Source organism: Ornithorhynchus anatinus, chromosome 5, assembly GCF_004115215.2.
Source record: "Ornithorhynchus anatinus isolate Pmale09 chromosome 5, mOrnAna1.pri.v4, whole genome shotgun sequence".
Lineage (NCBI taxonomy): Eukaryota > Metazoa > Chordata > Mammalia > Monotremata > Ornithorhynchidae > Ornithorhynchus > Ornithorhynchus anatinus.
In genome coordinates, this window is record NC_041732.1 from 82,449,919 (window position 1) to 82,462,163 (window position 12,245).

At 44.4% G+C, this 12,245-nt stretch overlaps 1 protein-coding gene across 2 annotated transcripts in view; it reads left to right on the forward strand.

Annotated features, from left to right (window-relative positions):
* Positions 1–10,804, forward strand: part of LOC100075566 (cytochrome b5) — a 59,325-nt gene extending 48,521 nt beyond the window's left edge. For both annotated transcript variants that reach the window (XM_029065422.1, XM_029065423.1), the window contains exons 4-5: positions 8,629–8,663; positions 9,397–10,804. In XM_029065422.1, coding sequence (XP_028921255.1) covers positions 8,629–8,663; positions 9,397–9,478 — 117 coding nt within the window. In that variant the 3' untranslated portion in view covers positions 9,479–10,804. The remainder of the gene's footprint in view (positions 1–8,628; positions 8,664–9,396) is intronic.
* The last annotated feature ends 1,441 nt before the right edge of the window (positions 10,805–12,245 follow it).

Sequence of the window (12,245 nt, forward strand, 5' to 3'; positions counted from 1 at the left end):
CCCAGCGTCGAGAACAAAACCTGGCATATAGTAAATGCTTAACAAATACCATTAAAAAACAAAGCGCCCGAGCGGCACGACAAAGCACCTTTCTGACGAGAATTTCAGATTTTTGAGATCCCTGGTCTTCAAGTCCTCTTCCTGTCAGGAGATGAGTTCTGGATCTGGTTTGCTGCTGGTGGCTGTTTTTTTTTTAAAGGGATGAAAATGATTTTAAGAAATAATAACGAATGGTAGTTAAAGGTTGGAAAGTGTGAGCAGGCCAGTTTGGGCCGTGAGGACTGTCTCACGATACTTTTGGAGTGTTCTTTCGTCTGTCAGGGCAGAAATCCTAGACTCATCAGTTGCGAAGCCTGACGTTTTCATGTAATTTTAACAGTGGTACCTACTCTATGTGGACATGATTTGAAGATTCGGTTTGGGCAGAGCCCTGTCTTTTTGACTATGACTTTTTTTTTCTTTTATAATGTTTGTTAAGCGCTCGTGGTGTCATAGTACCTGGATTCTAATCCCAGTTTACCTGCTGTGTGACATTGGGCAAATCATTCAGCTTCTCTGTGCCTCTCATGTGCAGAACCGTAGCTCAGTGGAAAGAGCCCGGGCTTGGGAGTCGGAGGTCATGGGTTCGAATTCCGGCTGTACCACTTGGCAGCTGTGTGACTGTGGGCAAGTCACTTAACTTCTCTGTGCCTCAGTTACCTCATCTGTAAAATGGGGATTAAGACTGTGAGCCCCTTGTGGGACAACCTGATTACCCTGTATCTCCCCCTGTGCTTAGAACAGTGCTCTGCACGTAGTAAGCGCTTAACAAATACCAACATTATTATTATTATTATTATTATTATTATTATTATTATTATTATTAATAACTGTTCTCCCTCCTTCTTAGGCTGAGTCCTTGTGGGACCTGATTATTTTGTCTCTACCCCAGTGCTTAATCCGGTGCTTGGCACATAGTGAGTGCTTAACAACTAAACCCTGAGCTCGTTGTGAGCAAGGAATTTGTTTAATGTTATTTTGTACTCTTCCAAGCATGTAGTACAGTGCTTTGCACACAATAAATGTTCAATAAATACAATTAATAATAATAACTAATACCATAATTATGATGATGGTGATCATTCTATCGTATTAGGTGCTTACTGCGTGCGGTACTGTACTAAACGCTTGGGAAAGTACAATATAACAGTAAAGAGTGACAGTCCCTGCACACAACGAGCTCACAGTCTGGGGGCAGGGGAGACAGACATCAATAGAAATAAACAGACATCAATGCAAATAAATAAAATTACAGATCTATATATAAGTGCTGTGGTGCTGGGAGAGGGGGGAAGAGCATAGGGAGCAAGGCAGGGTGACGCAGAAGGGACTGGGAGATGAGGAAAAATGAGGCTTAGTCTGGGAAGGCCTCTTGGAGGAGATATGCCTTCAGTAAGGCTTTGAAGGGGGTGAATTATAATTTTGTGCTAGGCACTGTACTAAGCTCTGGGGTAGATACAACAAGCTAATCAGACTCCCAGGCTGTGAAGAAGCCCGGGGAACTTTTTAACAACTTCAAATAAATGGTTTAGAGCTGAGGAGCGGTGTGCCCCAATAGATAAATCATGGGCCTGGGAGTCCGAAGGACTTGGGTTCTAATTCTGGCTCTGCCACTTGTCTGCTGTGTGACCTTGGGCATCTGCACTTAATTCCTCTGTGCCTCAGTTACCTCATCTGTAAAATAGGGTTTTCGACTGTGAGCCCCGCATGGACTGATGCATGAGACCTGATAGCTTGTATCTAACCCAGCGCCTAGAAAAGCAGCGTGGCTCAGTGGAAGGAGCACGGGCTTGGGAGTTAGAGGTCATGGGTTCGAATCCCAGCTCTGCCACGTGGCAGCTGTGTGACTTTGGGCAAGTCACTTAACTTCTGTGCCTCAGTTACCTCATCTGTGAAATGGGGATTAAGACTGTGAGCCCCGTGTGGGACAACCTGATCACCTTGTATCCTCTCCAGTGCTTAGAACGGTGCTTTGCACATAGTAAGTGCTTAACAAATGCCATCATCATTATTATTATTATTAGAGAAGTTCCTGGCGCATAGTAAGCACTTAACAAATACCATAAAATAGCAAAACTCATTGTGTCTCTGCTGAGAGTAAATTTAAGGTAAGGTGATTTGCCTCAAATGAATCCTGTGATAATTTGCAAAGATCTTTGTGGATGGGGAACATGTCTTCTAAAGCTGTTGTATTGTACTTTCCCAAGCGCTTAGTACAGTAAGCCCTCAGTAAATACGGTTGATTGATAACAGAAAGGTAGAGACATAGGCAAGCGCCAAACTAACAGGAGAAAATAGCTTTCAAATAGTAGCTTTTCTAAAACTCAGCCAACATTTGTTGAATCATTTGTAGGTGTGTCTAAAATACCATATCTGCTTGCATAATTGGCCCACTCTGGACGTAATTTTCCCAACCCAGGGCAGAGAAGGAGCTATTATGGGGAATTATAACAAGAAAGGGAGTAGCTGAAAAAAGAGGAAAGGTGTGGTGGAGGGAGAGAAAAAAAAAAGGAGAGAAGGAAGAGACCTCTACTTTGTATACACCTTCCCAAGAACTTCATTAAATTGGCCCTCAAAAAATTAAGGCAGCCCCTCCTGGATCTTTTCTCCTTTTCCTTCCCAGCACAGCAGCCATTTTTCAAGGAAGAAACTCCCCATCTTGACCACAAGCCTGTATGTGCGGCTTTTCCGTGTTATGACCCTTTATATTTTCTTGCCCCCACGTCCTCACGTTACAAAGAAGAAATTGCTCAGTAGCACAAGCCTGTAATTAGCTCCTTCTGACCCTTCTCTTCCTACCCCTGCACACCGTTTTCACTGCTTACCAAAGTCATCTTGAAATTCCTCCTCAAAAATCTGTTGTGGGGGGATTATGTAGCGGAGCCAATCATGTGAGTAAAAGTGATAATTTAACCGAATCTAGGTGGAAGATCTTTAAATTCAGAATCTGAAAATTTTGGGTGGGTTCCTTTTCTAGTAATTTATCGAAACTTCGCACTCCGTGCGATACAAACCCTTTATGGAGTTGGGAATGTTTTCTCTGCTTTTTTAAGGTTTGGGATTTTTTTGTTGTTGTTAGAGGTTTAAATGAGTAGCTGTTTTTAAAAATATCGCATTTTTCCCCCCCCCCACTGTGTCAGGCGTCTTAAAGGATACTCTTCCAGGTTGGTGGGACTAACTAATTGAACTCTTTCTTTGCTTGCTGTTGGCTTCCCTGACAGGTCTCTGCCTTTCTTCCTGCGATGAGAGAGTCTTAATATGCACTGCAGAGTGTCGCTTTGCCTCACAGCAAACAGCAGATGGTCAACACTGTTTTGTTCCGTAGTTTGGGCTACAGCAAGGAGATGGTGGCATCAGAGCCCCTCAGGCCGTGCGCTACATGCATTTTGCAGCAATTGCTAATCATTTTCCCTGTGTGAAAGACGCTAATTCTTGGCCTGGAAATGTTTGGTTTACCTATAAATGTCTTGGAGTAATCCAACTCTTTCAGAGGGTCGATATTGTTTTCCTGTTAACAGCGGGAAGGTTTTTGGCGGAGATCCCGATGGTAAAGAAGGTCGTTGTCTTAACAGAGTTTACATCTCATTTTTGTTTCCAGATTCCTTTAGTGAAGTCTTCGGGCTGCCGTTCCTGGAGTATATGGGCCTGTTACGATGAATTTCACGTCACTGAGTTAGATTTCATGATGTGGATCCCTCCTCTCTTGCTTGGGGAAAAAAAAAAGTCCAGATCCACTTCACCCCGCAGTTCTCTGCCTGCGTCTCCCTCCTTCCCTTCCCGTTAAGATTCTGCTCCTGGATTGTAGACCCCTGCTACTCTCACTTTCTCTTCTAGCTCACTCCTGGACCCCTTGGAAGCTGCATTTTCTCCCATACCTTGACTGAAACCACGGTCACAAAGTTGTCCAGTGATTCCCTCTCCTTGCGGGCAGGGAATACATCTGCCAATTCTGTCGTATTGAACTCTCCCAAACGCTCAGTAAAGCGGTAGGAGTAGAGCACGGGCCTGGGAGTCAGAAGGGCATGGGTCCTAATCCCGGCTCTGCCACTTGTGTGCTGTGTGACCCTGGGCAAGTCGCTTCATTTCTCTGGGCCTCAGTTACCTCATCTGTAAAATGGGGATCGGGACAGTGAGCCCCACGCGGGACAAGGCCTGTGTTCAACCCGATTTGCTTGTATCCACCGTAGCGCTTAGTACAGTGCCTGGCACATAGTAAGTGCTTAACAAATGCCATCATTATTATTATCCACTGCAGCGCTTAGTACGGTGCCTGGCACATAGTAAGCATTTAAAAAATACCATAATCATTTTTAGAAGCAGTATGATGTAGTGGATTGAGAATGGAATTGGGAGTGATTCCTCTAATTCTAATTCCTTGGCCTTTTGGCTAAGATCAAGTGTCTGTCTCCCCCGATTAGACCGTAAGCCCGTCAAAGGGCAGGGACTGTCTCTATCTGTTACCGATTTGTACATTCCAAGTGTTTAGTACAGTGCTCTGCACATAGTAAGCGCTCAATAAATACTAATGAATGAATAATTCCGCTCCATCACCTGTCTGCTGTGTGACTTTGGGAAGTCACTTAACACTTCTATGCCTCAGTTACCTCATCTGGGAAAAAAAAAATGAGGATTAAAAGTGTGAGCCCAGTGTGGGACAGGGACCGTGTCCAACCTGATTAATTTGGATCTACTCCAATGCCTAGAACAGTGTTTGGTGCATAATAAGCACTTAACAAGCACCATATTTATTATTATTATAGAAAGCTCCCAGTAAATGCCATTGATTGATTTACTCTTGGCAAAATGCAATTACCTCTTCTCTGTGCTAGTCCTTCTCTTTCCTAAAACCTCATTCCAGTCTTGTTTTCCAGGCACAGTGTTCTCCTGGGTCAATATATCAGGCATTGGTATTTATTGATCACTTCCTATGTGCAGAGCACTTGTACTCACTTGGGTGAGTATAATATAACACACATTCCCGCCCACAATGAGCATACGGTCACGGAAGCAGCGTGGCTTAGTGGAAAGAGCCTGGGCTTCGGAGTCAGAGGTCATGGGTTCGACTCCCGGATCTGCCACTTGTCAGCTGTGTGACCGTGGGCAAGTCACTTAACTTCTCTGGGCCTCAGTTACCTCATCTGGAAAATGGGGATTAACTGTGAGCCTCACGTGGGACAACCTGATTACCCTGTATCTACCCCAGCACTTAGAACAGTGCTCGGCACGTAGTAAGCGCTTAACAAATACCAACATTATTATTAGAGGGTCCGATCCTATCTCTCTGATCACGGCTTCTCAGTCTCCTTCCCTGGCTCTTCTTCCTCTCTTTCCGCTCCCACTGCATGTATATTTTAGGGCTCAGTTCAGGGTCTTCCACTCTTCGCTTTGCATTTCTCTCGTACGGTTTCAGCTCCATCTTCAGATTGACACCTCCAGCTCGACCTCTCCGAGCAGTCTCACAATTAAGTCAACCGGTTGTATTTTGAGTGTCTACTTTGTGTAGAGCACTGGACTAAGCGCTTAGGAGAGTACAAAACAGCAGAGTTGGCAGACACGTTACCTGCTCACAAGGAACTTACAGTCTATAAATAAAAATCTATAATATGTAATTTAAAGATCCATACATGGGGAAGATTCCTTGCATCCAAGGAGCTTGCGAACCAAAAGCCTTCAGGACAGGCACGTCCTCATGACCTCTTAGTGAGATCATTAAACTTAATACAGCTAAAAATGTGCTCCTTGTCTTCTCCCGTAACTCCGTTTGTCTTAAAGCAGCATTGCCTAGTGGATAGAGCACGAGCCTGGGAGTCAGAAGGACCTGGGTTCTAATCCCAGCTCCACCGTTTGCCTGCTGGGTGACCTCGGGCAAATCACTTAACTTCTGTGCATCAATTACCTCGTGTAAAATGGGGATGAAGACCGAGCCCCGTGGGACTGAATAACTTATATCTACCTCAGCGCTTAGAACAGTGCTTGACCCATACTAAGCACTTAACATATGCAATTATTTTTTTCTCATGATTTTGAGACCACCTTCCACAGATTCACCACCTTGCTGTCATTTTTGACTTCTCAAGCGTGGCTCAGTGGAAAGAGCCCGGGCTTGGGAGTCAGAGGTCATGGGTTCAAATGCCGGTTCTGCCACTTGTCAGCTGTGTGGTTGTGGGCAAGTCACTTGACTTCTCTGGGCTTCAGTGGTCTCATCTGTAAAATGGGGATGAGGACTGTGAGCCTCACGTGGGACAACCTGATTACCCTGTATCTACCCCAGCGCTTAGAACAGTGCTCTGCACATAGTAAGCACTTAACAAATACCAACATTATTAGAGAAGAAGCGTGGTTTAGTGGAAGAAGCCCGGGCTTGGGAGTCAGAGATTGTGGGTTCTAATCCCGCTCTGCCACTTGCCTGCTGTGTGACCTTGGCCAAGTCACGTCACTTCTATGTGCCTCAGTGACCTCATCTGTAAAAATGGGGTTTAAGAAACGTGAGCCCCACGTGGGACAAGCTGATTACCCTGTATCTCCCTCAGCACTTAGAACAGTGCTCTGCACGTAATAAGTGCTTAAAAAATACCATTATTATTATTATTACTTCTTGTGCTTCAGTCTGCCTTTCACAGATTCACCCCTTTAATAAGTTGATGTGTGCTGAGCCTGTACTGTGTGCAGTATACTGTACTAAGCACTTGGGACAGTCCCATCCACTCTTTTTGCATCCTTACTGGTACATGCCCTCATCCCCTGTTGGCTGGACTACCGGAGCAGCCTTCTTAGTGATCTTCCTGCCTCTGGCCTCTTCCGTAGCCTACTTAAAATGGCCCGGTGTCGTTTCTTTCTAAAGGGCTGGTTGGAGCACATCCTTCCCCATTCAGACTTTCAAAGAAGCGGCACGGCCTAAGGGATAGAGCCTGGGCCTGGGAATCAGAGGACCTGGGTTCTAATCCCAGCTCTGCCAGTTGCCTGCTGTGTGACCTTGGGCAAGTCACTTAACTTTTCTGAGCCTCAGTTACTTCTCTGTAAAATGGGGATTAAATCCTCCTCCTTCCTATTTAGACTGAGCCCCATGTGGCACAGGGACTGGCCAACCTTATAATAATAATAATGATGGTATTTGTTAAGCGCTTACTATGTGCCAAGCACTGTTCTAAGCGCCGGGATAGATACAAGGTAATTAGGCGCTCCCATGTGAGGGTCATAGTCTTAATCCTAATTTGACAGATGAGGTCACTGAGGCCCAGAGAAGTTAGGTGACTTGCCCAAAGTCACACATCTGACAAGTGGTGAAGCTGGGATTAGAACCCACGACCTCCGACTCCCAAGCCCGGGCTTTTTCCACTAAGCCACGCTTTCTACCTCGCACTTAGAACAGTGCTTGACACACGGTTAAGTGTTTAACAAATGCCATTTAAAAAACAAACAACTTCCAATTGCTCCCAGTTGCTTATTTTGTAAAAGAAGACATTCCTCCAGTTGGTTTCGAGATCCTCCTTTGGTTAGATCCCCTTAATCTTTTACCTCACTCCTTCCTGGCCCATACCTTTCCCTGCTCCCAAACAGATCTCCCAACTTTCTCTCTCACCTCTGACCCACTGGCTCATGTTATTTCCTCAACCTGGAACACCACCCTTCCTTGGCTTCCCCAAACCACATCCTTCCTCTCCTTCATAGCCTTTCTAAATGCCACCTCACCCAGAAGATATATGGCGACGCTCATGCGTGGCTGGATCATTTGTTTTGTATGCGGTATTTGTATCGATTCTCACCTGTTCTTAATATTGTTTAGACTGTGAGCTAGTTGTGGGCTGGGAATGTGTCTGCCGACTCTGTTGTGTTGTACTCTGTCAAGGGCTTAGTACAGTGCACTGCACACAGGAAGCGCTCAATAAATATCATCGATTGAGTGATCTGATCAGTTTGCTTCTAGTTAGGTTGTAAGCTCCATGAGGGCAGGGATCTCCAGTTTTTATTATTTTTCTGCATTTCCCCCCGTGCTTTGTACGATGCTTTTATACAGCAGGCTCGCCGTCAGATTCAGTATCGGTGATGACCTGCTATTTAAATTACATAGTATAAGTTTGAGGTCAGAGGGGGCTGAGGATGACAGAAGCATCCTGATGAATGCGGTATGCAAAAATAATTGGATTCTCTGTTTACTCATTTTTCTTAAAATATAACTCAGGTCCATTATTCCTTCCTAATGTAAGATGTTGACCATTATTCTTTGTTGAATTGAATGTCAGACACCTAAAATGAAAATCCCAACTGTGCTGCCAAAAAACAAATGCTCCCAAACTGATTTTTATAAAAGTATCACGCCCCATCCCCAAAATGACAATGTTATTTCTTCATTGGTCTGTTTTAGAAATCTGTGTTTCAGACAGAGTAGTTACTGTTTATATTTTCCTCATAGTATGTAGAGTACAGCTTGGAAGCATTATTCACGAAATATTTCAGTGATTAATTTTCCTTGCGAGTACAGGTGTTGTACTTTTTATATGAAAACATTTTGGCATTGTTCTCAAGTAATGCTGAAATACAGACGTGACATTTTTTGATCAAGTAAATTGTATTCCTCTTATTATTTTTCAGGAATCCTTCGTTACTCCTGTTGAGGATAATTACAGGTATGGAATGATTGAAGTTAAAATAGCTGTTCCAAGACCGTGTGTGTGGTTGACTGTTTTGCCACTGTGAATGCCAATGTGAATTCATATGCTGGTAGTGTTTTGCAGATTTTAAATTTTGCCCACAGCCAAGTTCAGGAGGTGAGCTTAAAAGCATTCCAAAAGTTCATATTGAATCCGTGATTGGGAACGGTATTATCCTGACGGGACCGTATATTTCTTCCTGTCTACATTTTCCTCTTCCAAGTGATAGTTCTCGTCCCAGCAGTGCCGAGAGTGTTACCAAGAATGTGGTCTTTGCTTGAAGCTCCGGCTTTATTGAGAGAGAAAGCTAAAGTGTATCTTTTCTTTTTTCTTTTTTTTTTTTTGAACAGGAGGAACAATAAGAGTGAATTTCCGTATGTATGAGCACTTGATTCCCTGCCCACAACGAGCTTCCAGTCTAGAAGACGCACTTACATTCTAGATTTTTCTCTAGACCGTAAGCCTGCTGTGGACAGGGAACGGGTATACCTACTCTCCCAAGTGCGAAATAGCGCTCTGCACGCAGTAAGTGCTCAGTAAATACCATTGACTTTTTTTTTCTCCAGTGTCTGAGGGCTGGGGATGCCAGTTGTGAGGAGAGAAGGCTCTGGTTTGAAATATGTGGGAGCACTAACACTGTGTCTGCTCTGAATCTAGCCCGATGGGGAAGACTTACCATCTCTCTCACTCTCTTACCGATTTCTTCTAGTTGGTGGTCCAATTGGGTCATCCCGGCTTTGTCAGCACTCATCGTGGCCTTGATGTATCGCTTCTTCGTGGCCGAAGCGTAAGGCCCCGACCGTAGGACCCGGTGTACGGAGGAACAGACGGACAAAATCAAGACGCCAATATAACCATCTCCTTTGCCCGAATGAAACCCAGGCTCATTTGAAAGAGAACTTTAACCTGTCATTCCTAATGGGTCTCCATTCCCTTCCCCATTGGCCCCGAAAACCAAAAACAGACTCTCCTGCTGTGCACTTATTGGGGTGCAATTTTTATTCAATCTCTTTATAAGTCTCAGAAGGTTGCGTTGATTCGCCTGGTCCGTTCCCTGGGTAATGAACTAATTACTGATCGTACTATGCTGCTCTTTGAATTAGATGACTGTTGTGCAAGTTTGTCTTTACTGCTTCCGAAATCTTTATCAGCTTCTGACACCACCTCTTGTTCAGGCCTAACCAGCCCCAGTTTACAGATATTTAGAAAAAAAACCCCTTGATTTTCTGCATTTTCAGCTTTACCTGTAACGGCCGCTGAGGAAGGAAAAGAGAAGCCTGCGAATATAATATAAATTGTTGGACTAATTGTTCTTTTTATATAAGGGTGGTGGGAGGGATCGATGCCCAGAAGGAGGTGATTTTTTGATTGATCCTGAAACCGCAAGAGACGACTGTCACCAGTCCAATAAGACTGTTCTCCATCCTCTTCTGTATTCAGGCGCTTTGGAAGAGTTCCTGCTGAGACTTTCTAGTTATTTCCGTTTTCTCTGGGGCTGGGGAGAAGTGGGGGGGGCAATCTGATCGGAAGATAAATGAGAACCTAACCAACACTCGTATGCGTGGTTGTTGCTTTGGGCAGTAGAACGATTTCTTCAGATTTAAGGTGGAGGAAGGGGTTGAGGACCGGGTATCATTTTGGGGAGCAGTTCTGCAAACAGATGGACAGAGAATGATATGCCCTTACTGGACTGACTTTGAAGGACAGAATTTTAAAGGATTTCAATTGCTTCCTGTCCTGTGTTCACACCTTTCTCCCTCACTAAGGGGTTGTTGATATTATCGCAAACACTAAAAAGTAACTGTGGCGCATTAACTGGGATCATGTATCTTTTTGGTGACGAATGGAAGAGGCAACGTATATGAGAGCAAGTCAGAACCTCTTAAAATGCCTTTTGGAAAGGTGGATCATTGCTTTATTACTATGTAGGCGTAGCTTTTAATAACACTCTGCCTACCTCCTCCTGCTCAGTCTCGTAGGACCTCTAAACTCAAAGGACTTCAAACGTAACTGTCCATTTTTTATGATTAAGCATAGACTGTAGACAGTGCTTGTATTAATAATGGAGAAAGACCCTTTCATATAATTTTGAATAAACATTTACCTGATTAAAAAAACAAGTCTCATTGGATTTGAGGTGGCAACTCAGGGAAGAATACAAGTACAGGTTTTGGGTGTCCATCGATCAATCAGTAGTTTTAGTGCCTAATCTGTGCAGAGAAATTAATACACTAAGCACCTGGAAGAGTGCCGTAGAGTTAAAGAGACAACCTCTGCCCTCAAGGAACTTAACAGGCCGGTGCATTTTGCGTTGGGTCTAGGTGATGCATTTTACTGGCTGGAAATCTGATTTTGGTGCCTCACAGCTAGAATTTCTTAAATGGCCATACTGTAGTCTCTGAGACATTTATCTAGGAGATATTCTGACTCGCCTGCATATCCCAAAGGACTCGACGATGTATCGTTGCAGTGATTTCGGTCACTTTCCTCCGAGTGGCTGCAGGATTTGTTATAGGCAATTGGCAGCGTGGCTCAGTGGAAGGAGCTTGGGCTTCGGAGTCAGAGGTCATGGGTTCGACTCCCGGCCCTGCCATTTGTCAGTTGTGTGACTGTGGGCAAGTCACTTAACTTCTCTGTGCCTCAGTTGCCTTATCTCTAAAATGGGGATTAAGACTGTGAGCCTCACGTGGGACAACCTGATGACCCTGTATCTCCCTCAGCGCTTAGAACAGTGCTCTGCACAGAGTAAGCGCTTATCCAATACCAGCATTATTATTATGATCCATTCTGTTAAAGTATTTCTGTGGGATGGGGAGAGTGTCTTTTCCCCCGTAAACCAAATCAGATGCAGATCTGATGGGTTAAACTTAAAGATTTCAAACCAATTCCATCTACTAAAATGTGTGCCATTTAAAAGGCCCTACATAGTGAAGATCCTCTGTGAGTAAGGCGTATAAATTAAGAAGAATAATAAGAAGAATGCATCGTGTCACGTACTGTACTAAGCGTGGGGTAGATACGAGCTCATCAAGTCAGACATACACCCTGTCCCTCACTGGGCTCCTCCGTCTAGATATGCGTGGTGGTCAGATAAGTCAATATACATGTGTATATATATATGCACATGTACATAACTGGTTTTCTTCAGACTTTTTTTCCCCCAGTTCCCTTTACTGTGTTCCAGGCACTGTTCTAGATGCTGTTCTGGGTATATCTGTCTGTGTAGATACAATATAATCAGGTTGGACATGATCCATGTCCCACATGGGGCTCACAGTCTTAATCCTCATTTTACAGATGAGGTAACAGGCACAGAGCAGTGCGGGGACTTGCCCAAGTCACACAGCAGACAAGTGGAGGAGCAGAGATTAGAATCCAGGTCCTTCTGACTCCCAGGCCCATGTTCTATCCACTACGAAGACTTCTTCTTCCTTTACCACCATGTTGAATCTGCTCAGCCATTCATAATCATCTGCATGCATTCTTGTGTTTCTTCCTCTGGAGCCTGGGTCTCTCAGTCAGTTTGCATTTTTACTGAGCGCTTACTTTGTGTGGAGC